Here is a 25,463-nt window from a genome sequence, read left to right on the forward strand (position 1 = left end):
GCAGTCCCCTTGCAGCTTTAATTGGATACTATGATCTTCGCTTCTTTTCCTAATGAATGTTGCAGAGTGCTGTTAAGCAGCTGGCTGCTTTCCACCCTAGGGTGTGTGTGAGTGAGTGGGTGGGGGGGGAGGCTGAGAGTCAAAAGGTGCTTAAAAGTAAATTATTACTGAAGTGTCAGTGTAAATTTCACTCAGAAACAGAGCCATAGATGTTTGGAACCTTGTAGGCTTTACTTGTATCCTGCAGGGATGGATGCCTAAGGGCATGTCTACACTTGCCATTTAAAGCGCAAAAAGTCCCTTTTTTCCACAAAACCCACGGGAGTGTCTACACATGCCAATGATTTCTTGCGGTGAAACTCTGAAGTTTCACTGCAAACAGAAAACCACCTCCATGAGAGGTGTATAGTTCTTACCGCTAATCCTTTTGCGGTGAAGTGCAAGTGGAGACACTTCTTCCTGTGTAAACAGCTTTTAGCCTCTAGAGGATATCCCATGGTGCCTACGGTGACCACTCTGGCCAGCAGCTCTGCTGCTCTGCCGCTAGGTAAACAGATGTCCACCCCTCCTCCTGTAAAGCCCCGGGAACTTTGAAACTCCCTTTCCTGTTTTGTTTGCAAGTGCTGATCTGGCCAAATGACCATAGCTGCTCTACAGAGCAAAGGATCCCCACCTTGGACCCTGAGCTCACCCTGCCCCCCCCCCCTCCATTCCCCCAAGACCTATCCTCAAAATGGAGAGAGCTGCACTGTGGGATAGCTGCCCTCTCATCAGTGATGGAAATGCTGCAAATCTAAACACTATCTGATGCCTGTGGAAGCAAGTGAGTACACAAACCAGCGCTTTCACCAGTTCCCTATCGCAGGTGAAACTGACAGTGCAAAAACTCTGCAAGTGTAGACATTAGCCTAATAAATGCTTGTGACAATGAATAAAGCTCTGGGAGCCAGCGTAGCCAAATACAGTGAGGAGATAAAACAGCCCATTTATTTAGCTGACTTGCAGGCTGGCTGTGTTCCTATTTGTACTTTTCAGCATTGTATGCTACAAAGTGATCTTGTCAGCGCTTCCTTAATCCCATTGTATTTGCTGATTTCCCCAGCTTGCACACTGATGGAAGCTAATCTCTGAATATCTGCATAGCTGAGTGTGAATCTTTGATCCTTGCATACACATTTCCTCTTCAGTCTCCCACTCTGTCTTTTAATCAACCCTGAGTATTCAGGAGCATCTCTCAGCCCTTTGTGTGGGGGAAGGCAGCCAGCCTAGTATGTGAGAATCAAGTGCTGCCTTCTGTCTTTCACACCTCTAAGCCACTGAGTTATCATTTCATTCCCTGCACATATTTATGCATAATGCACACATAATACAGTTAAATTATTATCCTGTTCAGACAGATGCCATCAGCTGGGTCTTTTTAATTCACTCTTCTGTGCCTCTAAGTAGCAGCAGCCCACAGTACATAACATCAAGCATCTGGTCTGATCCAATGTGAAAATTCCCAAGTCCACTTATCTCCAGCACTATCCAGAGATAAGTTATGGATGAATTGGGAGTGTTGACTTTGAATTTCCTTGCATCTGTTCAGTTTGCTTTAATTATTAAGGGTATGTCTACACTTACATTTTATAGCGCTCTAACTTGCTGGCTCAGGGGAGTGCAGCAAGTCTGAGTGCTTTAAAGTGCTAGTGTAGACAGGCTCCAAGTGCTGGGAGCTGCGCTCGTGGAGGTGGATTACCAGGAGCGCTAGGAGAGCTCTCTCCCAGCGCTCGCGTGCGACCACACTCGCACTTCAAAGCGCTGCTGTGGGAGTGTTCCCGTGGCAGCACTTTGAATTTTCCAGTGTAGACATACCCTTAGTAACACTCTTTCCTTTAGGAAATATACCAGATACCTTGGAGGTACTAGAATACCATAATCATGGGCATGGTGTAAGAACCTGCATAGAATGGAATTCTTATTAACAAGCCACATTTTCAGCTATTCAGTTTCAAACTGACTTCAGTCTAGTGCAGGGGTGGGCAAACTTTTTGGCCCGAGGGCCACATCGGGGTTCCAAAACTGTATGGAGGGCCGGGTAGAGAAGGCTGTGCCTCCCCAAAGAGCCTGGCCCCCTGCCCCTACCTGCCTCCTGACTGCCCCCCTCAGAACCCCTGACCCATACAACCCCCCCAGCTCCTTGTCCCCTGACCACCACCCCTCCTGGGACCCCCACCCCTAACCAGCCGCCCTGTCTCCTGACTGCCCTGCCCCCTATCCACATACACACCCCCACACCAGGCCCCCCGGGGCTCCCAAGCCTGTCCAACCCCCCTGTTCCCCCTCCACCCCATCCAACCACTCCCTGTCCCCTGACTGCCTCCTGGGACTCCCACGCCTATGAAACCGCTCCCCATCCCCCGGGACCTCCCATCCCTTATCTAACCCCCACCCCCTTACCATGCCACTCAGAGCGGCGAGGCTGGCTTATTGGAAAGCCTGGGAGGTGGGCGGGCGCAAGCCACGCTGCCCATGTGGCGGCATACCTGCGGGGGAGGGGAGACTGCAGGGGCGGGGCCGGGAGCTCAAGGGCGGGCTAGAGTTTGCCCACCTCTGGTCTAGTGGAAGGGAGGAGATTTCATTCTCCCCAACTGGAGGCAAGGGGCTCAGGTTTTTCACCACACAAATTCAACTGACTTAAAATATAGCTCGAGCGGGATAAAAAGCTCAACAGCCTAAGATTTCATAGGGAGCTTTACTCAGTCTAGAGCAGTGGGTTTTCAAAGTTCGGGTCACAACCCAGTACTGGGTCACGGCATGCAAGCAGGACTGGCTCTCGGCACCAGCTAAGCAAACTGGTGCCTGGGGCAGCGCTGCTGATGGGGCGGCACTCCGGCTGTTCTTGGGGCCGCAGTCCAGCAGCAGCCCCGGCGGCGATTCGGCAGAAGCCCCACTCCGTTGTTTCCCACAGCGGCAGTTCGGCAGCGACTCTTCTGACTCAGGTCTCGCCGTCGGCGGCAATTCAGCGGTAGCTCCCTCCGATGTTCCTGTTCTCTCTGGTGGCGGCGTATTCGGCAGGTTTTTTTGTTTGGTTGGTTGGGTGTTTTTTTTTGTTTTGTTTTTGTTTTTTGCTGCTTGGGGCGGCAACAAATGTCGAGCCGGCCCTGTATGCAAGACACTGGGTCGCCTTGCTCAGCACCCAGGGACCCTGGCAGCCAGCCAGTAAAACTAGTAGCAAAACTAGTAGTTCCTACCTGGAAGCAGCCAGCAGCAGGTCTCATAGGCGGGGGGTCACGGGGCTCCACGTTGCCCCCACCCTGAGCACTGGCTCCACATTCCCATTGGCCGGTATCCAGAAAATGGTAGTTTGGGGGAGGGTGCCTGTGGGTGAGAGCCATGTGGAGCCACTTGCGCGCCTCTGCCTAGGAGCCAGACCTGCTGGCCGCTTCTGGGGTGCAGCACAGTCTGCAGTGCCAGGACAGGCAGGAAGCCTGCCTTTGCACCCTAGCTGCGCTGCTGACTGGGAGCTGCCGGCGGTAAGCCCGTGCCCCAATACCCTTCCCCAGCCCTGACCCCCCCCACCCCTGCAAACCTGGAGCCCCTTCCTGCACCCCAGAGCCTGCACCCCCAGCCCAGATCCCTGACTCCCTCCTGCACCCCAGCCCAGAGCCCCCTCCCTCACTCTGAACCCCTCCTTCCCAGCCGCAGCCCTCACCCCCACACCCCAACGCTCTGTCCCAGCCCTGAGCCCCCTCCCACATCCCAAACCCCTGATGCCCGCGACCCAACAGAGCTGGGGATGAACAATTTTCTTTAACTGGATCACAAGAAAAAAAGTTTGAAAACCACTGTTCTAGAGCAGTGGTCTCCAAACTTTGTGGATCGCGCACCCCCAGGGCCAGCTCTAGGGATCCAAAAAAAAAGAGCTGCCGCCGGTGTGCCGCCGAAGATGGAGCCGGGAGAGCCGGTGTGCCGCCGAAGATGGAGCCGGGAGAGCCGGTGTGCTGCCGAAGAATCAAAGGTCTGGGAGTGCTGCTGCCGCCATGCCGGCGGCACTCCTCCTGCCATGCACCCCCAGGAATGGTCTTGCGCACCCTGCTTTGGAGACCCTCTTCTAGCAGACACTCATAGTTTTCGCCTGGTTCTCTTCCCAGCTCTCAAAATCAACTGTGTTGGTAACTTGTGTCTACACTAGAGACCTTACAGCGGCGTAGCTGTACCAATGCAGCTGAGCCGCTGTAAAATCTCTCATGTAGCTGCTTTATGCTGGTGGGAAAACAGTCTAAGATGCAACTGAATTATTTGAAATGTCATGAATAGCACGATTTCCTTGTGGTTAGAAGGTGCACTTGAGATCATAATGAGAGAAAAAGATGTGATCTATTTTTAATTCTTCCTTCAAGCATGCAGCAAAATGTACCCCACAGTGTGGTGCCCAGAACTGGAGATAGTACTCCAGCTGACACCTCATCACTGCCGCGTAGAGCAGGACAATTACTGCCCAAGTCTGACATACAACACACATTAATACCCACAGAATTACATTGGCCCTTTTTTGCAACTGTGTTCTCCCTATTTATAGCCAGTGCGGGTGGAGTACAGTGCAGTTCTTACCCCTTTTTTGGAGGGCTTGTGTGGCTGGTGGTGATAGTATAAAGCACTTGCTCTCAACTCTTAAGATACCCTGTGGCTGATACCCGTCCAGGGGCAAGAGGGCATATGGGAAAGGTAGTTGTGGCCTAAAAACCTAGTGGAGGACAACAAAGAACTAAATAATTGCAGCAGCGGCTGAAAACTTTTTACACCTTAGCTAATGACAGTGACGTTGGTGAAATACTGCGGCAGCCCCCCACCCCTCCCCCAATCTCTGTACAAAATGTTATTGTTTATATATCTTGCTGAATGGCTTCTAATTTCTAAGGTTTCCATCTTGACTTTATTTTCTTCCTTTTGGGGAAAGAGAGTTGATTTTTTTTTTTTTTTTTTTAAGTATTGTTGAAAATGTTTTGACTGTTTAGGATCCAATCACACTAATTGCAGTCCTTAGTATGCCATTTCTTGGAGAAATTAACAACCTCTTGGAACCCACCTGAAACACCAGGGTGTGTATTGTGTCTGAAGAGTCCAGGTACAAAAATCAGAGAACAAATAAATTAGTGGATGCACCAGGAAGCAGGCACATAACCAAGATAGTAGCCAACCATCTTACTTTTTGAAAGTCTACAGGGATGTCACGTGCTCAAATACCACAGTGATGGATGATATAAAAATCTACATAGAGGAAGCCTGAAGAAGAGAAGAAGGTTGGTCTTGTATTAAGGAGTTTGACTGGGACTCTGGAGATCTGGGATTTAGTTCCAGCTCTGTGTCAGACTTCTTGTGTGACTTTGGACAAGTCACTCTCATATTCCTTAATTCACTGCCTGTAAAATGGGGATATTACATCCCTACCTCACAGGGCTATTATGAGGTTCAATTAAATGTGTAAGACATGCTCAGATACTACAGTGATGAGTACAGAAAAGTCTATAAAATAGATGAAAACGTGAGCCTATTGCAAACTGGCTTTTGTTAACTCACTGGGATGCTTTGATTTAGACTAATTTTTTTTCTGTAGCTATTTGATCAGAAGTGCTTGTTTCCCTAGGTGGCCAAGGAAGCTGGAAGTGGTGCTATTTCTATGTCCAGCTCAGATCAGATAGTGATGGACACAGAGCCACCAATGACATTTGGTGAGAGATGAGTCAGTGATAATCCTGTTTCATGGCTTGCTCCTTTGCAGGTGTACCAGTACTCGACCAGGAGAGACCGGAATGGATGTGACAAGCCGTTGCACCCTTGGAGATCCCAACAAACTACCAGAGGGGGTACCACAACCTGCTCGCATGCCCTACATCTCAGACAAGCACCCTCGACAAACCTTGGAGGTTATCAATCTTCTGCGGAAGCACCGGGAGTTGTGTGATGTGGTACTAGTCGTGGGTGCCAAAAAGATCTATGCCCACCGGGTGATACTTTCAGCCTGCAGTCCTTATTTCCGAGCCATGTTCACTGGGGAACTGGCAGAAAGTCGGCAGACAGAGGTAGTGATTCGAGACATTGATGAAAGGGCCATGGAGCTACTGATTGACTTTGCATACACTTCCCAGATCACAGTGGAAGAGGGCAACGTCCAGACCTTACTGCCAGCTGCTTGTCTACTCCAGCTGGCTGAGATCCAGGAAGCCTGCTGTGAGTTCCTAAAAAGACAATTGGACCCTTCCAACTGCCTGGGTATACGGGCTTTTGCTGACACTCACTCCTGCCGTGAGCTGCTGAGGATAGCCGACAAGTTCACACAACATAACTTTCAGGAGGTAAGCTGCAGGGTGTGGGTTCTGGGCATTTCTTGTTTAGTACCTCCTTACAGATCCTGCCCTTCTACCTGCAATGTCTCTTGTTCCTGGTAAGTATTGACTAGCTTAGTAAGAGGGAGAGGATGTACCTGCAGCACTAGTACTAAGATGCATGATAACTTCTGTATCATATACTAGTTATTTCTCAACTTAATGTTCTGATGTGAATAATGCACATCTTATAAACAGTGAATGCTGAAAGCTAATTGGTAAGTGGCAGTGTGTATGGATTGCATCTGACACTGTTCCTGAACAATAGTTTGTGACATTCCACTCTCTTTTTAAAACACACACTCACACACACACACTTCAGAAACTAAATATAGAGTTTTAATAAAGGGATTGGAGAGAACTGGGGAAGGTGTGGGGAAAATTGCAGAGGCCTCAGAGGAGCCCTCAACTCCCTTCCCTAATCAGAAACTGTGTTTCACATCTGTCATTCAGCAACAGTTTGAAAGTAATTCACATGTGTATCTGCAGAGGTGACCGTTTTAAACCAAAGCCAGGTTTTTTACTTTCTCAGTTATTTCTAGCAGATTTGAAAGACTTACCAGACATCAGCTCAGTGAAGGACTAGTCGTACTTGCCAGAAATAGATATAATAGAAGAGGAGGGAGTCCCACCAAGGAATCCTGTGGGCAGAGCTCTGGTGAGAAGCATAGCCCCACCTCACATTCTCTTTTGGGAGTAATAGGGCTGTGTTTTCTATCAGAATGCTTTTCCTGGTCACTGCTTGGTGGTGTAGGGGCTATATATTTTGTGTCAGCCTCTGGAACAAAGGTTTTTCTGAACTTGAAGTTATACTCCCTTGGTGGGAGAAGGAGCATTATATCTCTCCTACTTCCTCCAGAACCTATACCACTTTACCCCTCACAGCAGCCAGGAGGCTTGAAAGGAGTTACTCCTACTCTACCTATTTCCCCAGTTTTTGGATCCCCTTCCCTTGTGAATAACTTCTATGCCTTCCCTTCTACTTATAGCTTTCCCAAACTGCAGCAGTGTGTAATTGACAGATTGGTTGTGACCCACAGGGTTTTCTGAAGAGCCTGTGTGAAATTATCCAGAGTTGTGTTCATTTCAGTCTGGTGCCACTTAGTAAGTTATAAGCAGGGGCAGACAGATTTGAGCTTGACTGTCTTCACATACGTTGAAGACTGCTCCATAGTTAACTGAAGACACACTGCATCAATTAATGCTCAAATGTATTTGGAAGGCTTCTCAGACATAAGGGCTAGAAACTGAGTTTTTTAAAAAATGAGTCTAAATTCCATAGAACTTGATTTGCCATAGGTGAGTGAATTTTTCAGGACCAAGCTTCCAGCTGGCAATTCCACTCCACATTTTCTCTGTACTGCGTTAATTCTGCTGTTTTCTTGGGGAGGGACAGTAATCAGCCAGTTGTTTATTTTCAATGCTTGCTGTTTTCAGGTATTAGAGCTGTGTTTTTTCCACTGTTACGTGAGTAGGGCATGACTACAAGCCTCCAAATAACTTTTTACAATCCAGTATTTTTGTATTGAAATATTCAAGCATTGATACATGCAGCTGGAATCTGAAAGTGTTATGAACTCCTTATGATTGGGACCTTTCTTCTTTATGTTCCCACTACAGCCAGCTCCCAGTCTTCATAGTCTTCTTTCTCTCTACCCACATCAGATTACGTGCCGCACAAAAGCTTTGGCTGGGGGGGGAAGCCTTTCCCATCAAATATATTAGTGTATAAATTACTAAACTGAAGTGTGGCCATTAGAAAGCTGCTGCCGTGATTACGACAGTATTTTTTTTCTTTACTCAAACAGTTCATATAAACTTGGAAGGGGCAGATGCTATTGTTTTTATGCCTCTATATCCATGTCCTTATCAGAGCCCTAAAGAATTCCCTATTTTTTCATCCTCTCTTTCCCCATCTTATTGAGGCCACCATCCTTGCAGCCATCTTCTTTTCACCTGAAGAATGGATCAGAATCCTGTGTGGAACCCAGTTACCTGGCTATTTAATAAGCCAAAATGGAGACTAATAAGTAATGCAAGGCATTCCTTCCTCCACAGGGATTGCGTGTACATACTTCTGTCAACCTGACAAAATGAAACAAAAGATGGAATCTCCTGCCTGGCAATGTTTGCGGTTCAATTAGGCACTAGGCAACTGGGCAAAGCCAGTCAGTTACTTTGCACACAGTCTTTGAATTAGTCCATATACTCTACTGTGCTAACCTTCTGGTTCTGTTTATTTTTATGTATGTTGCTGCAATACATCATTAATTCCTTAGTAAAGTATTTCTCCAAGTTTTCCATTCCCCTTAGTTTAATCTGCCCTTGTGAATCTCATGCATATAATGTGAAATAAATCTATTAACAACTTTAGTCTGTGAAGGTTTGTTCCTGCATAATTTTTTTGTTAAAAGAAAAGGAGTACTTGTGGCACCTTAGAGACTAACCAATTTATTTGAGCATAAGCAAAAACAAGGGGAAATAGGTTACCTTGCATAATGACTTAGCCACTCCCAGTCTCTATTTAAGCCTAAGTTAATTGTATCCAATTTGCAAATGAATTCCAATTCAACAGTCTCTCGCTGGAATCTAGTTTTGAAGTTTTTCTGTTGTAATATCGCAACTTTCATGTTTGTAATCGCGTGACCAGAGAGATTGAAGTGTTCTCCGACTGGTTTATGAATGTTATAATTCTTGACATCTGATTTGTGTCCATTTATTCTTTTACATAGAGACTGTCCAGTTTGACCAATGTACATGGCAGAGGAGCATTGCTGGCACCATGATGGCATGTATCACATTGGTAGATGTGCAGGTGAACGAGCCTCTCATAGTGTGGCTGATGTTATTAGACCCTGTGATGGTGTCCCCTGAATAGATATGTGGGCACAGTTGGCAACGGGCTTTGTTGCAAGGATAGGTTCCTGGGTTAGTGGTTCTGTTGTGTGGTATGTGGTTGTTGGTGAGTATTCGCTTCAAGTTGGGGGGCTGTCTGTAGGCAAGGACTGGCCTGTCTCCCAAGATTTGTGAGAGTGTTGGGTCATCCTTCAGGATAGGTTGTAGATCCTTAATAATGCGTTGGAGGGGTTTTAGTTGGGGGTTGAAGGTGACGGCTAGTGGCGTTCTGTTATTTTCTTTGTTAGGCCTGTCCTGTAGTAGGTGACTTCTGGGAACTCTTCTGGCTCTATCAATCTGTTTCTTCACTTCCGCAGGTGGGTATTGTAGTTGTAAGAATGCTTGATAGAGATCTTGTAGGTGTTTGTCTCTGTCTGAGGGGTTGGAGCAAATGCAGTTGTATCGCAGAACTTGGCTGTAGACAATGGATCATGTGGTGTGGTCAGGGTGAAAGCTGGAGGCATGTAGGTAGGAATAGCGGTCAGTAGGTTTCTGGTATAGGGTGGTGTTTATGTGACCATTGTTTATTAGCACTGTAGTGTCCAGGAAGTGGATTTCTTGTGTGGACTGGACCAGGCTGAGGTTGATGGTGGGATGGAAATTGTTGAAATCATGGTGGAATTCCTCAAGGGCTTCTTTTCCATGGGTCCAGATGATGAAGATGTCATCAATATAGCGCAAGTAGAGTAGGGGTGTTAGGGGATGAGAGCTGAGGAAGCGCTGTTCTAAGTCAGCCATAAAAATGTTGGCATACTGTGGGGCCATGTTCTGTTTCTGACATCTGTGCAAAGGGAGCGGGGGGGAATCGATTGTAGGATGGACAGCTCATGCCTTTGTGTCAGTAGGCGAAGCTCTTGCCATATATTCTATTTTCAGACATTTGTTCTGTGATGACGAATCATGTTGTCTGGTATATAAATCAAATGATCACAATCAATATTGTAAGATAAATACTCCTGATTATAATCAGCATGAAAACAGTAGTGTAGCCCATTGAAGATCTTGTGTAGGGCTATAAGTTTTCAGGAAGGAAGCAGTCAAATGGTCTATTAATTTTAGCCAGATAATTATCTGGCAAATTGGGACAAAGGTGATGTTTAGACATTTTTAAATGATGCAATTGTTAAATTATGTATACTAGCAAGTCACACGGAGATAGCAACTCAGTTGGCAGAAGCGCTAGCGTTATTTTCAGTGTCTTAAGAGACCTCCCATTATGAAATAAATTGGAGAGTTACAGGATTTTGCTCCCTGCAGTGCTCTGCTACTGTCCAGACTGATGCTTTGCAACTGTCAGGGCCAGCCTTAGGCACAAGCTACCCTTTGTAGGGTTTGAAGGCAGGCTCAACAGACATGCTGGTAGCCCAGTTTCTTCCTCCTTCCCCATCGGTGGGACTGCAGGGGCGAGGTAGTTTGTTGATCAACTTTATCTCAGCTTCTCCTATGACCATTGGAAGCTAGTCGGATAACTGTGACCTACGCTGCCTGCTATGTCCCTTTTAGCAACATGTGCTGTTGTGAGCATCTTGGATATTTTCTAATGCACACACAGTATTTTGAATTGGTTCTTCAAGTAACTAAATGAACCATGCAGATGATCGCTAGAAGAGTGGAAATCTTTGCCAAGAGAATTTATTTTTATTATGCTTAAAATCTTGCAGCCAGGAAGCTGAGCTCTTGCATGCGCATTGTTACTTACTGTGGAATGCCAACGTTCAAGCACTTCATGTTGCTGAACCTCTTTCTCAGGTGCCATGGTAGAAACTGGGCAGCCTTGTGCGGAATATGGGTTGGCTGTCAGCAATTGTACCATTTCCATAGGTCTGTTTTATTTAGGTTGTTATACCTCTACCATTGTCCTGGTATCTGAGTGCCTGAGCATGATATTCAGTGTGTCTTAGGTCCATAGCCACCCAGGACGGTCTGCAGTATGGCTGTGTAGTGCATTATCACTGTGCTATCATTTGGTCTGAGCATAGGAAGGAGAAGAATCTCCTAGGTCTTCTAATGGTGGCTAAAGTCTTCTGAGAAACTTGCTTCTTATCTTGGGTACAGAAGAATTTATTAACATGTTTGCAAGTTGCCAGTGGCTTATGTTTCATAGGAGATCAGTCCTTGGGGTTTTTCAGAGGCTCTGATTCCCTCTTAAGTGCATTTGCACTCTCTCACTCTGTGTATATATTTAGAGAGAGTGAAAGAAACAGAGGTAGGATCATATGAGTCCATCTGCTGTCCTGAGACACTTTCCATTCTGCTACAAATCAACGTCAGGAAGATTTTTCCTACATATCTACAATGTCTCTGGTAATTTGTTTTTGAGACTTTTACCTTCGATTCTGATTTGGATTTGTTACTACATTACAAATAAAATGTCTTTATTTTGGTGCCACTTTCCTCTCAAATATTTATCAGCTGCAGAACATTTTTCTTTCTGTTTTATGTATTCCACATGGCAAATGAGGAGGCTGGCTTTAAACAAGGGCTTTGCTATTCCCGAATTTTGAAACAGATTAGTGCGTTCTGTGACTTACCACTTTACAGAACTTTTATTTTCCCCATTCATTTTCATTGCCATCTAAAAGTTATCTGAACTGCACTGTTGGGGCCCAGTTTTGTGAAGCGCTGTGGATCCTCCACTTCCCTGATGTCAACGGAATTGGAAGGTGCTCAGCACCTTACTGGATTGGACCAATTGGATCCTATCTAAAGGGAAGGATTTCTCCTTTAACTTTGAGGCAGAGTCCAGAAGCAGTGAGTGCTTTGAAACAGTGTCTTTATCATCATCTCTTTGAACAGGTGATGGAGAGTGAGGAGTTCATGCTTCTTCCAGCCAATCAGCTCATAGATATCATATCCAGTGATGAGTTGAATGTTCGCAGTGAGGAGCAGGTGTTCAATGCAGTGATGGCCTGGGTAAAGTACAGCATTCAGGAGAGGCGACCCCAGCTACCCCAGGTAACCTTGAGCGTGGTTCACATGCATCTGCGTTGTACAAGGAGAGAGAGATTTTGTTGGTGTAAGTAGTGGAAATAATTCCCCTCCTGACTTTCCAGGTGTGTTAGAACACTCACATTTTCCAGTCATCTAGGCCTAAAAGTCCAGTGCCCAGGTATGTTAGTAACGGGCCCTTTAAAAATGCTTACTGATAGAAACATTAAGATTTGCCATACTGGATCGGACCCTGGGTTCATCTAGTCAATCCTATCTTCAACAGGAGCCGGTCCCAGATGCTTCAGAGGATTGTGAATGAACCCCTAATGCAATTATGGAATAACCTTCCCCTAAGGGAAGTTTCTTCTTAACCCCAGGCAGTTGATTTATGCCTTGAATTCTGAGGGTTTATACTACAGCTGGTCAGAACATTCTTGATTAAATATGTTCTTTTGTCAAAGCTGAAATTTTGCGGCAGCATTATCTGTTTTGACAAAGTTTTTGAGGAGAAGGTTCCAGAGTTCCGGGATTCTCTGGTCAGAAATAATGAGGAAGAAAGAGACTCTTACTACCCTGCTTTGCCCTTTTTGCTCCAAAAATGGACATTTCAGCACAATTGCATTTCATGAAAACTTTCAAAAGTTGTGAAACAGAATTGTCATCCTCCTGTCAGCTCTAGTTTATACCCCTTACAACTCTTTGGTCCCTTGTAGGACCATATGTTCTTCTTTGTTTAATTCTGTATTCTATTATACCTGCTTGTGCATTTAAAGTGTAAGCTGTTTGTGGCATGTTTGATGTAGTTCATTTACTGTACACTGCAGTGTACACTTAAAAGGGTAAATAGATAATAAAACTGTCAGCCAAACAAGTGCTTAGGACAATATGTATAGACATCTGCAGTCCTCTTAAGGTTTTCAGTCAGGTTGTTGGGTTTCATTCATGAGCAGTCTCATTGGGTCAGCTCTTTTAAAATCTGATGTTGTCCTGCTGGATAAGGACACTGGCTTATTGAAATTGCAAAGGTGCTATAGACAAAAAGTTGCATTGAGCCAGAGTATCATGGTCTGAATTACTACTGGGATTGTTAGTACACTCCCTATTGCTAATCTTTCTGTCCTTGTGACTGCATTATAACTTAATTGGATCACAAAGCATGTGGAAGCAAATTAGCTAATGTTGCTCTCTATTTGACTGCTCCTTCCATCTGTAAGGTGACAAGTGCGTTGCCTTTAATTGTGTTCTGTTGTGTCTCATAGGTGCTGCAACATGTCCGTCTGCCACTACTCAGTCCCAAGTTCCTGGTGGGTACAGTCGGCTCAGATCCACTCATTAAAAGTGATGAAGAATGCAGGTAACTCCCGCTGGAAAGAGTGAAACTGAACAGTGCAGTTCTATGAATTTCACTTCATGCCTTATCTGTGTTTGCTGTCCAAGAATATTGTGATTTGTCAGTGGTAAAACTAAGGTGATACTTACCAGTTTCCTTTTCTGGGATTGGGCAGAGGGGAGATAGAAGAAAGCACTGCATTGCAAGTATGTTTTTATTTGTGTAGAAGTTGCAGTGTACCCTCAAAGGAGCTTTTTTAATCAATATTTTGGTGGGAGAGAAAGCTTTGGGTAAGCAATTTACCTTTCTGATAAATCACCCTTCACAAAATGGCCTCTTTTTCCTATCACTTTGGCTGTAAAGCCAGGTGCCTTAGTTACCATGAATCCCACTGAGCACTGCTCAGAGGAAGCCATATTCTAAACAACCTAAAATAGCTTTTCTGTATCTGAAAATGTCATGACTTTTATTACCAGGTTAGCCAGGGGTTCCCAAACTTTTTTTCCCTGAAGTCCACCCGTCCAGTTGCAATAGGCACTGTGACCCACTATTAATACTTATTGGGGAAAATTATAAATATTAATTATTACATACATATAAACTATAACACTATACACAATGTGCATGTTCCTTTTCATTTTAATGTAAACGATAGAAATCCCGAGCAATATGCACTCAAAGAAATGCTTCAAGATCTTTGAAACCAAACAGCTTTAGTAAAACTACACTTCACTTTGCCAAATTTTGCTCTCCACATTTTTTTATTCAGAAAGGGGAAAACGCAATGTGTGAATGTGCAATGTATAAAACTGAACAATAAGTCACACAATGTTAACAAAATTGTTTAAAAAATGTCAGGTTTCAGAGTAACAGCCGTGTTAGTCTGTATTCGCAAAAAGAAAAGGAGGACTTGTGGCACCTTAGAGACTAACCAATTTATTAGAGCATAAGCTTTCGTGAGCTACAGCTCACTTCTTCAGATGCATAGCCTGCTGCAGTTTCCACGATATGCATCTGAAGAAGTGAGCTGTAGCTCACGAAAGCTTATGCTCTAATAAATTGGTTAGTCTCTAAGGTGCCACAAGTCCTCCTTTTCTTTTTTTAAAAAATGTGCTATTTGTTGATTTTAAAACAAAATAGTTGTCCAATTTTGAACACTATATTGTGTTTTCAATTTTTTTAGTGTAAAATCTGAATTTCTGTGCTGTCAGTAAAGACCCAACCTTGCTTTCTACTAACTAGAAAAGAATAAAATATTGTAAATAAAAACATAAAATGACAATTATATTGTAACACACTGAGGCAACAGGTATTTATCTGACCTGGTAAAGGAAAATCCAAACGTCAAATATGTGTCGTCATATTTTCTTACTACTTCCTTTATTTTTTTGGCTGGCTCATTTTGTGTAGCTGTAAATAGTCTGGGATTTTCAGTATCTTCTCCATCAGAGCATTCTTCTCTTTTTCTAAAAAATAAATCTATCCTTGTCAAATTGAAATAGTGCTTGACGTTTTTTACAGTTGTAAATGGCGGACTGTGCATACGTTACTAGGTTACCTTGCAGTGAAATGCACCATTGTACTCACAAAAATTAAACTTGACATATTGCAGCTTGTTTTTAAAATAAATAAATAGTTTTTTCTATGTTTTGTTCAACATACACAGCTCAAAACATTACATTTATATAGCTATTACTTAGATTACATGAGTCACGTGAAGTTAAATATTTACTAAGAGATTGGCTGGAGAATGCAGTTGTGCTGGCAGACCACCCGAGACTGTCGTGGCCCACCTTTGGGCCCTAGCCCACAGTTTCGGAACTCCTGACTATACCAACCCACCTGGAACTAGAAGAGAAAGCTAGGACTATGGGGAAGCTGCAGCTCCCCTTTACAGAGGCGTAAAGCTCCCCTTTCTAATGCTGCAGGCTCATGAGATATCAGACTTTGAAGCTCTGGTGTTTTTATATACAGAAAATTGTCACTCGTGTAGGACTAAATTTTTCGCTTCCTGGTCTTTGGGCATGTGTAATACTTTGGTGCTGAAGGAGTTCAGTTTTTGTGTGGAAAAGGTGGAAGCTTTTTTGTGGCAGGTTATTTAAAATAAAGTAAAAAAGCCAATTGAAGTTGCTCAGGGATTTGGAGTGTTAGAATTATTTGCAGGGTGATATATAAGTGGGTAAGAGGGTGGGTGAGCTACTTAAAGCTGAATGATAAAATTTTTATCATCTGGATACCTCATCCATCTATTGGTATTGTGTGTGAGGTTTTAACCACTGATATTTTGATCCTAAACAAAATAATTGCTTGTCAAGTTTTATCTTACAGCGCATTGTTTTTTTAATTACTTATTTTGGGCATGGTTAAAATAGTAGGGTCTTTATGTTAACCATAGTATTTTGCATGTACCATTCGTAGTAATATCTAATGTTGACACTGATCAAATGTTAGTGCCAATCTAATATTTCCAACGAGGGCATGTTCCAACGTTCATTGAGATGAATAGCAGTCTTTCCATTGACTTCAATGGGCTTTGGATTAGGCCTTTGGTTAGCAAAGCAATAGATGTCTTTTGAATACCTAAGAGAGGTCATATATATATTATACATAAAGTCATGCATATTCTTTTTAGTATGGCAATAACTGGAACATGATTGGTGATGGCTGCTATTTTTAGGGATGGCATGTCCCAAATAGTACTTCCTGAAAAATGCCACTGTCACCCAGACATTTAGAATAAAAGTTTTCTCTTGCACAGGGACCTGGTGGATGAAGCTAAGAACTACCTGCTGTTGCCCCAAGAACGGCCACTGATGCAGGGACCAAGAACTCGACCACGCAAACCTATCCGCTGTGGAGAAGTGCTCTTTGCAGGTGCGTATAGTGCCTGCAACTTTGGCTGTGAGATCCAAGTTTAAATGCTCTTTGTTTCAAAGTTAATCCATACGGCCAACCCTAACTATCAGACCTTCAGAAGTGACATTTTATGTTACCCATCCCACAGTTTGAGTTAACCTACACTTTCTTCTTGTCTTGCATTGTCTTTGGGCTTGTCTGCACTTACTGGGGGATCGATGTGCGGCGATCGATACATCAGCGGTTGATTTAGCAGGTCTAGTGAAGACCCACTAAATTAACCGCAGATTGCTCTCCTGTCGACTCCTGTACTCCACCAGATCGAGAAGACTAGGGGGAGTCGATGGGCGAGCGTCTCCCATCGACATTGCATAGTGTGGACCCCGTGGTAAGTAGATCTAAACTATATCGATTTGAGTTACGCTATTCACGTAACTCAAATTGTGTAGTTTAGATCAAATTTTCCCTGGAGTGTAGACAAGGCCTTTGTCTTGCAAAATGGGTTTCTGGTCTATGATTAGTGCTCCCAGGCACGGTGGTAGCGCTCATAATAATACATGCTGAAACACTTGACTTTCAATGGGACTTGTGCTCCTAAACTCACGTAGGCACTTTTGAAAATTCCATCCTGTTTTCTTATTCACAGTCCTCTGAGTGAATAATTCTGATAGACTGTCTTCTTGGGATAGTGTGTAAGAAAGATTATTTGTTGTAGACAGTGCACAGTGTGTGGGTTTGATGTACTACCCTGACACTGTTTCTTGTGTTGATTCCTGCAGTGGGAGGCTGGTGTAGTGGGGACGCAATTTCCAGCGTGGAGCGCTATGACCCTCAAACCAATGAGTGGCGGATGGTGGCTTCCATGAGCAAAAGGCGCTGTGGAGTTGGGGTCAGTGTTCTGGATGACCTCCTGTATGCTGTGGGAGGCCATGATGGTTCTTCTTACCTTAACAGTGTAGAAAGGTAGGTCTCCAGCAGAGACATCAAAACATGGTGCCATGTGATAAAGGCGTCCATTTTGCTGTCTGTGTTGCTTATATGCTGAACGGCTGAAATACTACATCTATACTATCTACATTTCCTGCTTCAGTACATAAGCTAATATGTGGCAGTGGTTACTAGCAGGGTGGATTTGATTTAAATCACTAGTCAGGAAGACTCGATTTAATCATGGATTTCTTACATAAAAGTGCGTTTTTGTAGGTTGTTATAACCTTAATACATATTCTTCACAACTCAGAGACAGATGTAGGTTTCATTTTTAGAAGGTACACAATATACATTTTTTAAGTGATCTAATCTGAAAATTTTTCAAAATAATTTTACAGTTATATCAGAAAATGAATGATTGTTTGGTTATTTCATTTACCAAAGGTAATTGAAGCAGATATTTCACCTCCCAATGACTTCATAAATATCTCCAATTCAACAGGTTAATTGTTAATATTTGGAGGATTTTCTTGCCAGGCTGTATTAGGAGGAGAACATCACCAGACAGACATTTTAAATTGTTTTATTTAACTAAAACAACGTTATGCATTCTGGATTTTTTTCTTCAACAGCAAACATATAATATTTTAACAAAACAAGCATATGAATTTTTGAATTTAGTTAAATATTCAAGTTTTTTAAAATCAGATTTGTTTTTGTTAAAATTGTTTTTAACTAAAATAGATAAATGAAATATTTAAAAAAAAAAATTAAATCGACTATGTCAGCCAGGTCAACATGAGAAACTTAAAATATTGGCTTCTGCACCTAACTCAGTCATCCTCACCTTCATTTTCCTGTTAGTTCATAATCTGGAAAAGAAAAACAAGCTTTCCTGCTTTTTCAAGTCCTAAACAATTTCTCAATTTGGAATGAATTCATACAAAGGAAGAAAATATTCTTTCTATACCAGCAGAAGAAGCTACTGCTGTTAAAAGTGAGATTATCACTTCAACAGTCTCTGAATCCAAGTGCTTAAGTGACTTCAACCAGTTCACTGGTGTGACTTTCTTTAAAACATCATCCGCAAACATATTTCTTGAATGGTTCACCCTGAGCTCTGAAGTTTATTATCGTTGGCATTATGGAGGGATGATTGCTGGATGTCATGTCACAGCCAACTCCTCTTCTTTAGCAGTTTTGAAGGTTTGACCCTGGTACCAACTACTGAGAATATTTGCAAGAAAATGAGCTAGAGATAGTGCTTGTCCCATTTGTTTTTTTTAATGCTTGTAATTTAACTCTGTCATTGCATATTTCTCTTTTTAAGATCTCACTCAGTTCCTTCCAAATATCAACAGCATCAGCAATAAAACAGCTATTTCCCTGCATTTTGTTCAAGGCTACAGAAAATAGGCTTCAGGGTACTCAGCATGTGTTCAACATTTCTCTTAAGCCCAATGTTGAGAACTTTGGCTGTGACAGTGTCATCTATTTGTTCACGATTTTGTTCACAAACTGTCATCAGGTTAGGCCAGTTCTTGATATAGAGGTCAAAACAGTCCACTACTGAGTTCCATCGCACTTTTTGTGGGAGAGTTAGCTTGGTTCCTCTCACTTTTTTCAGAGCAGCTGCTGCAAAGTGGTTGTTACGGAAGTATTTTGCAATTTCAACAACATTAGCCTTTATTTCTGGAACATTGGAGGTGCATCAAATGAGCACTGCAACCGTATGTTGTTAGCTTGGGACTCTCTTCTAAATAATTTCTTCTAATCTTGGATACATTTGCAGCATTGTCTGTAACCAAGCTGCGTACTAGACATTTGAAATTTTCTTCACGGATTCTTATAGCTTTTACTGCTACTTCTTGTAAGTATTCTGCTGTGTGTGCATTTCCTGATGTATCAATTGTTTCTGTAAGGAAGACATTCACTCCTGCTGTTGTCACACAAGCACATGCAACAGGATCATTGTGGACACCGCTCCACCCATCAAGACTCAAGTTAACAATTTCACCGTCTAGACCTTTTGCGCACTGCTCAATTTCTTTTTCATACACTTTATCCAGCAATTTGCCTGCGACATCTGCTCTGTTGGGTGGACTGTATCCTGGTCTTAACGACTGAACCATGTTAATGAAGTGTGGGTTCTCAATCATACGGAAAGGAGAGTTTGTTGCATAAACAAACTGGGCAGTTTTTCCATCAATCATCTCTTTTTGTAATCTGCTGGTTCTTATCACATACTTCTCTATGGTTGTTTCTGGATGATAGAGGTTTTTCTTTTCTTTTTTGCTACAGGTGATGTACTGTGACTATGTGACATACATGATATGACTGAAACACTATCATTGGCAGATAATTCTGAAACTATAGAAAATGATGGTGATCTTGAAGGTGGATAGTCTTCAGAATCCTGTATGTTGAGGATGGATTCTCCTAAACAAAATAAGTCAATGCAGTTATTTCATTATTACCACCATACTGCTCATTTAGTATTACTCATTGAATTGACTGACACTCAGTACTACTTTAAAGGTGAAATTGTAAAAGGAAGATCTGCCGATTTCAGCTATTTATTTTTGATCACAACTGCATCTAAAATGATAGTACCATAGAGCAACAACTATATTTTTTGCTCAAACATGAGAATTCAAGAATAGTCCAGAAGGAAGACGGGCAGTCCTTAAGAAAGAAGTATGAAATAAAAAAGTTTACCAGCTTGAAGATCCTGCATTTTCAGACATGTTCCTTTCATCATCTTCAACACAGCTTCCTCCTGAGAAGGAACACTTCTCATGATGTTGTTTCATTCGGGCAACCAGGCCTTGCATTTCTTTGTTGCACTGTTTTGCTTTTTGCATGAATGCCTGTCTTACCCACAGGTAGAGGAACTTCATTAAAATATTCCCTAATCCATGAACTATTGGAACTCATTCACAAAACTTTTCTTAAACATTACATGAATATATTGTCTCATATTGTAGAATTAGAATTTATAATCCCTGTTCCATGATGAGATACATTATAGCTCAAAGATATCTTAATTAAAACTATCTTTAAATTGCTTTTTTCCTCAAAAAGCATTTTATCAAAAAAGCCAATTTAAATGAAAAAATCCAATTTTTTTGATTTTTTTTTTTAAATCATTTATTTTTATCCACCCTTGTTACTAGCTTTTTTGGCATCTGTATCAATTTTATACTAAACTGAAACATCAGACATACCAGGATGTAGCCTTATATCCCTAACTTAATGGTAATCTTAGTCTGACCTCTGCTCTGAGCTCTCTGAGGCATAGCCTTTGGCATGTGAAGGAGTAGGGAAATGAAGTGTAAGAGTGGGCCTGGCTGTAGTTTATGATGGGCATGGCTTTTGCTAACTTCCTTACATATACATTCCCACTGGCTTGTTTTATTAGTGTTGCTCATGAAGGTGAGACTGCAGGCATATATGTACTTGTAAGGAGGGGAAAACTATCCAGACATTCTTTTCTGGGTTGGTGAATAGAGAATTATGTGGACGTTGGAAATATATACAAGGGAGGAGGAATGGAGGTCAGATTTGGGCCTTTGAAACCTTCAGTGATTTAAAGTAAAATACAGTGGAACCAGCTTTTAGTGAGGTCAGTAACTTTTCCAAGAACGACTTCATGCTAAGATGAGGTTTTACTGCATAGTGTATTGGAACAATTCAGGACTTTCATCCTTCTTCATGGTTTTCCTCTGAAATCAGGATAAGCAAGTTCCACTGTACCACTAATCACAAGCCACAGGGGAGTCAGAGATTTCTGTAGATAAGCAGTGCAGACTTGAATTATTTGACACACTTTTTAGATACGACCCGAAGACTAATCAGTGGAGCAGTGATGTGGCTCCCACCAGCACCTGCAGGACCAGTGTTGGAGTGGCAGTTCTCGGGGGATACCTCTATGCTGTTGGTGGCCAGGATGGTGTCTCTTGTCTCAACATTGTGGAAAGGTATTAAAAATAAGGAAGTGGGAGGGAAGGAGAAGGAAAGATCTTATAAGAAGATGCAGTTGGTGCATGTGAGTTTGAAAGAAGGCAACAAATGCTGAGTGGGTTTGTTAGTGATTGTATTTGAAGGTGGATGTTTTTAGTTTAACCTGAATTCCAGCAAACAGCAACTGTCTGCCTAGCTGCCATGATGTGTATATACTGAACCTCTTTTAGAGGCTAAAACCAGAACAGACGTGTTAGTATTACCCCACCTGAATGTGGAACTGTCAGAAATACTGCTCCCCACAGATTCCTTTGGTTGCTTGCTGTAGCTCCCAAGGGAAACAGGGCCTGATGTGTATACTTGGAAGCTCAACTGGTCTCTGCTTTTTCTTGTGGCAGGTATGATCCAAAAGAAAACAAATGGACTCGGGTGGCTTCCATGAGCACCAGGCGCTTGGGAGTGGCAGTGGCTGTGTTAGGGGGCTTTCTCTATGCTGTGGGAGGCTCCGATGGGACGTCACCTCTCAATACAGGTATGTCACTTCTCCATACTGCACTGCAACCAGTATCTTCCATGGTCCTGTTCTTTTACCCATACTCCTTCCCCAGAAAGCTGGTAAATATTTGTGTGGTCAGTTTTCTGAGTGGGTTCCTCACCTGAAGTTAATTTTGCTATACATTAGTACTGTCCCCATCCTCCTAAACCACTGCTAGCTGGTTATATGTTTGTGTGTCTGCTTCTTACTAGGAAGTTGCAATACGCAGTTACTTTGTGCATTTTCTTAGCACTTGCCTACAAAGAGCCAGTACATCATCTCTGTGATATCTCTGGTCTTTGCTGGCTTGGGCAACAGCATACTTACTGGAGCTCACTCTGTCACAAGTGTAGATGGCAGTACAGACCAGTTGTAGCTTCACCAGAATTTCATTCTTCAGCTCAGGTGCATTAAATGACTGAACATCTGGCATTCCTGTCTTTGTTAGACTGGGGTTGGGGAGAGGAGGAGGAATAGCAAGTCTTCTAGAGAAAGCAGGGAGAAGCAGTGTGGATGGTGACAAACTGACACAATGTGTTTCTGGTGTGGGGAGGAAATGTTGTCTCTTCACAGTCTGATCCATGTTACGGCTACAAGCACAGAGCCACTAATAGAAGGGCATTAGATGGTGTCCAAAGATTTGTAATATGACTTTCTCCACAGTGGAGCGCTACAATCCCCAAGAGAACCGCTGGCACACAATAGCTCCCATGGGGACTAGACGGAAGCACCTGGGCTGTGCAGTATACCAGGACATGATCTATGCTGTGGGAGGCCGAGATGATACCACAGAGCTCAGCAGTGCCGAGAGATACAACCCCAGAACCAACCAGTGGTCTCCTGTGGTGGCCATGACATCACGGCGGAGCGGCGTGAGTTCTGCTTCATTTGCCAGCTTGTGCTGTGCGTAGCTACTTAGCTGGAGCATAGGGAGGGCTCTGCTCTTTTCTTGCTTCTTTCACTTTTCCTGCATCTTACCCCCTTCTAAGAGGGAAATGTTTTTAAAAAGGCAAAGCACATAGCCCAAAAGGAAGTACTAGGTGTAGCAATAGTAGCTTCCTGTGCTGCAAGGGGTGAATGGGTGATGATGACAACTTTTTAATACAACCGAGAAGCGGGAATTGTTTTTAGGCCGGTTTTTTCCATAGGAGTTTTGACTACTGGCACTGAGTCACGAGCACTTAATTCTGAAGCAGGGAATTCTTGAGTGTGCTACTTCAGTAAATAGTGATAACCTCCCACCCTGCCCTCCCAATAACATCAGAAGCCATTAGAGGAAAGAACATGCTATTAAACACACAGGCCCTGTCCTATTGTGCACTTTGGAGGAATTAGCAAACGAACATGATAGATCTCCAGTCTATCTTGCCACCCAGACAAACTGGACTTAGTGATAAATGGTCACTTACACCAAAAATCACACCACATTCAGGTTGCTTCCAGTCCCAAGAAACCAGTCACTTACCTCAAATCAGTTACCCTAGATCTTAAACCAAAGACAATGCCTATAGCCATTCCTGTAATAAACTATCTAAAGGTTTATTAATTATGAAAAAGGAAGAAGAGTTATTTACAGGTTAAAGCAAGCAAACATATACACACAAATGAGTTACCATCTAAATCCAAAGAGTGATTGAATTGACAGACCACTACCTTAGTGTTTTTCAGGGCAGACCCAGGAGGCAGCCCCTGGCTTCAGTTTAGAGTCTCTGGCCCTTCAGAGTTCAAATAGCCAGAACATTGGAAAATTTTCCCATAGCTTTGTTTTATTTCCTTCATTCAGCTTTCAAGGCCACAGGATGAGCTTTCTTGCATATAGCATTTTCTAGGTATGATGGAGCCATTAACCAATCCTTCATATTGCAATGATCCTTGATGGCCTTTCTGATTTTGGTAGTCCTTCTGGATGGACAGGGAGAACGATTCCCATAGCTAAGTTCATAAATTCAGAGCAAACATTTTCAAAGTTATAAAGCAAAATGTACATATTTTCTAATAGCATGGGATACAGACATTGTAAGTGTGATTGATGTATGCAGCAACTTACAAGCATTTCATAGAATCTGAACACTAAATACATTCTTACAAGAATAATACCTATTTTGAGCAAAACTAACATACAGGTGACCTGCTCTGGTCTCCAGCTACGAGGTTGTCAGTTCTTAGCTAATGCCTGCAGCCTAGGCAAGAGCTGGCATCTGGCCTGCCAACATCACAATGAGGTCCTCAGAGCCTGGGGCTGGAGGATCTTACTGTTCGCTTTGGGATCAGTGTAGTACAACTCCTATTGCTTATTGTGTGATGAAGGTCTTATTCATTCTAACCCTTGCTGTTTTTACTCTCCCAGTCCCTGGGGCATGAACTTGAGTGTATCATTTGTGCTATCTGATGAGCTGAACCAGTCTTGAGAGCAATGACATTTAAATCACTTGTAAAACCAGTGTACTGCTAATGAGAGTCCAACACAGTTGCCAATGCACAAACAGCAAAACACATTTTTTTGTCTTCTCTGACACAGTGGGAAAGCTCTAATTTTTTTTTTTTTTCGGTTAACTCTACTCAGCATCCCAGAGAAGTAGCCATGTGTTTTAGGGGAATCTGTACTGAAATGTTCTAGTTGAATACCATTTTTTGCTAGGTTTTATGAATCTGTATTTTAACAGAAATACTAAAATACAGTTGTCCCTTCTGTACCCCTACTGCCTCCAGGAACGTGTGCTGTGTACTGACATCTTCCCAAGGCTTGACTCTGCTGATCAATGAATGGCTTTTTATTGAAGTGTTTCTCTTGTGAGACAAGCCTTCAAGACCTGCAATGAAGCATGAATAATGTCTGTGGCGGTTGTTTTCCAGGTTGGCCTTGCAGTAGTGAATGGACAGCTAATGGCAGTGGGAGGCTTTGATGGCACAACGTACTTGAAGACCATTGAAGTGTTTGATCCTGATGCTAACACATGGAGGTAACCTTTAAATTCATGAAACAGTGAAATTGCAAACCTTAGGCACACCTGCTTAAATTATGCCTATGAGTAGTCTTCCCAGCAGAGTGGAGATGTGTTGTGCCTCATCTTACTGGAAGTTGGGTTGATGGAGGTGGCCACTGTAACCCTTTATGTGACTTGGCTGGTTTGTTTAAAAGAGAAACCAACAAAGGGAGCAGGCAATGTGATCCAGTGTGTCACATGACTAACCTCCCATTTCCAGAGAGAGAATCCCTTTCTGAATAACTCAGAGGTGGAGAAACTGTGTTTTTCTGCCACCCATATGCGCTTGGAATCTGTTTCAGAACAGAAAGGAAATGGGGACATTTACCACTCATAATGCTGTCACTTTAGTGCTGACAGACTGCATCAGTAGCAGTGAAGTCTCCCTACGCAGCCATTTCCTAAAGAGAGGTAGCAAACCTCTACATAAGTGTTGGGCTTTCACCAAACAATCCATATCTGAATGGTCTATAGTGCTGCTGTGTTGCAATATGTGTCTTGTCCATTGCTCCTCCATGCGTCGGACCAGAGGAGTAACAGCCATTTTTGAAATAGCTCCCTGTGGCGAGGGCCTGCAGCTTCCTTTTTCAAAACTGGAGTAGCTGTGCTTTAAGTCCCCTCTACCATCTTCATTTTGAATATAATAGACATGATTCTACTACAGTGCCTTGAAC

General features: G+C 43.1%; 1 protein-coding gene across 2 annotated transcripts in view; it reads left to right on the forward strand.

Annotated features, from left to right (window-relative positions):
- The window catches only part of KLHL20 (kelch like family member 20), a 37,226-nt gene that overhangs the window by 7,878 nt on the left and 3,885 nt on the right, over positions 1-25,463 (forward strand). For both annotated transcript variants that reach the window (XM_073356391.1, XM_073356392.1), the window contains 9 exons: positions 5,762-6,335; positions 12,057-12,215; positions 13,451-13,545; positions 16,280-16,395; positions 17,157-17,340; positions 21,144-21,287; positions 21,669-21,802; positions 22,469-22,677; positions 24,659-24,765. In XM_073356391.1, coding sequence (XP_073212492.1) covers positions 5,762-6,335; positions 12,057-12,215; positions 13,451-13,545; positions 16,280-16,395; positions 17,157-17,340; positions 21,144-21,287; positions 21,669-21,802; positions 22,469-22,677; positions 24,659-24,765 — 1,722 coding nt within the window. The remainder of the gene's footprint in view (positions 1-5,761; positions 6,336-12,056; positions 12,216-13,450; positions 13,546-16,279; positions 16,396-17,156; positions 17,341-21,143; positions 21,288-21,668; positions 21,803-22,468; positions 22,678-24,658; positions 24,766-25,463) is intronic.

The sequence above is a fragment of the Lepidochelys kempii genome, chromosome 8 (genome assembly GCF_965140265.1).
Source record: "Lepidochelys kempii isolate rLepKem1 chromosome 8, rLepKem1.hap2, whole genome shotgun sequence".
In the NCBI taxonomy this organism is placed as follows: Eukaryota; Metazoa; Chordata; order Testudines; family Cheloniidae; genus Lepidochelys; species Lepidochelys kempii.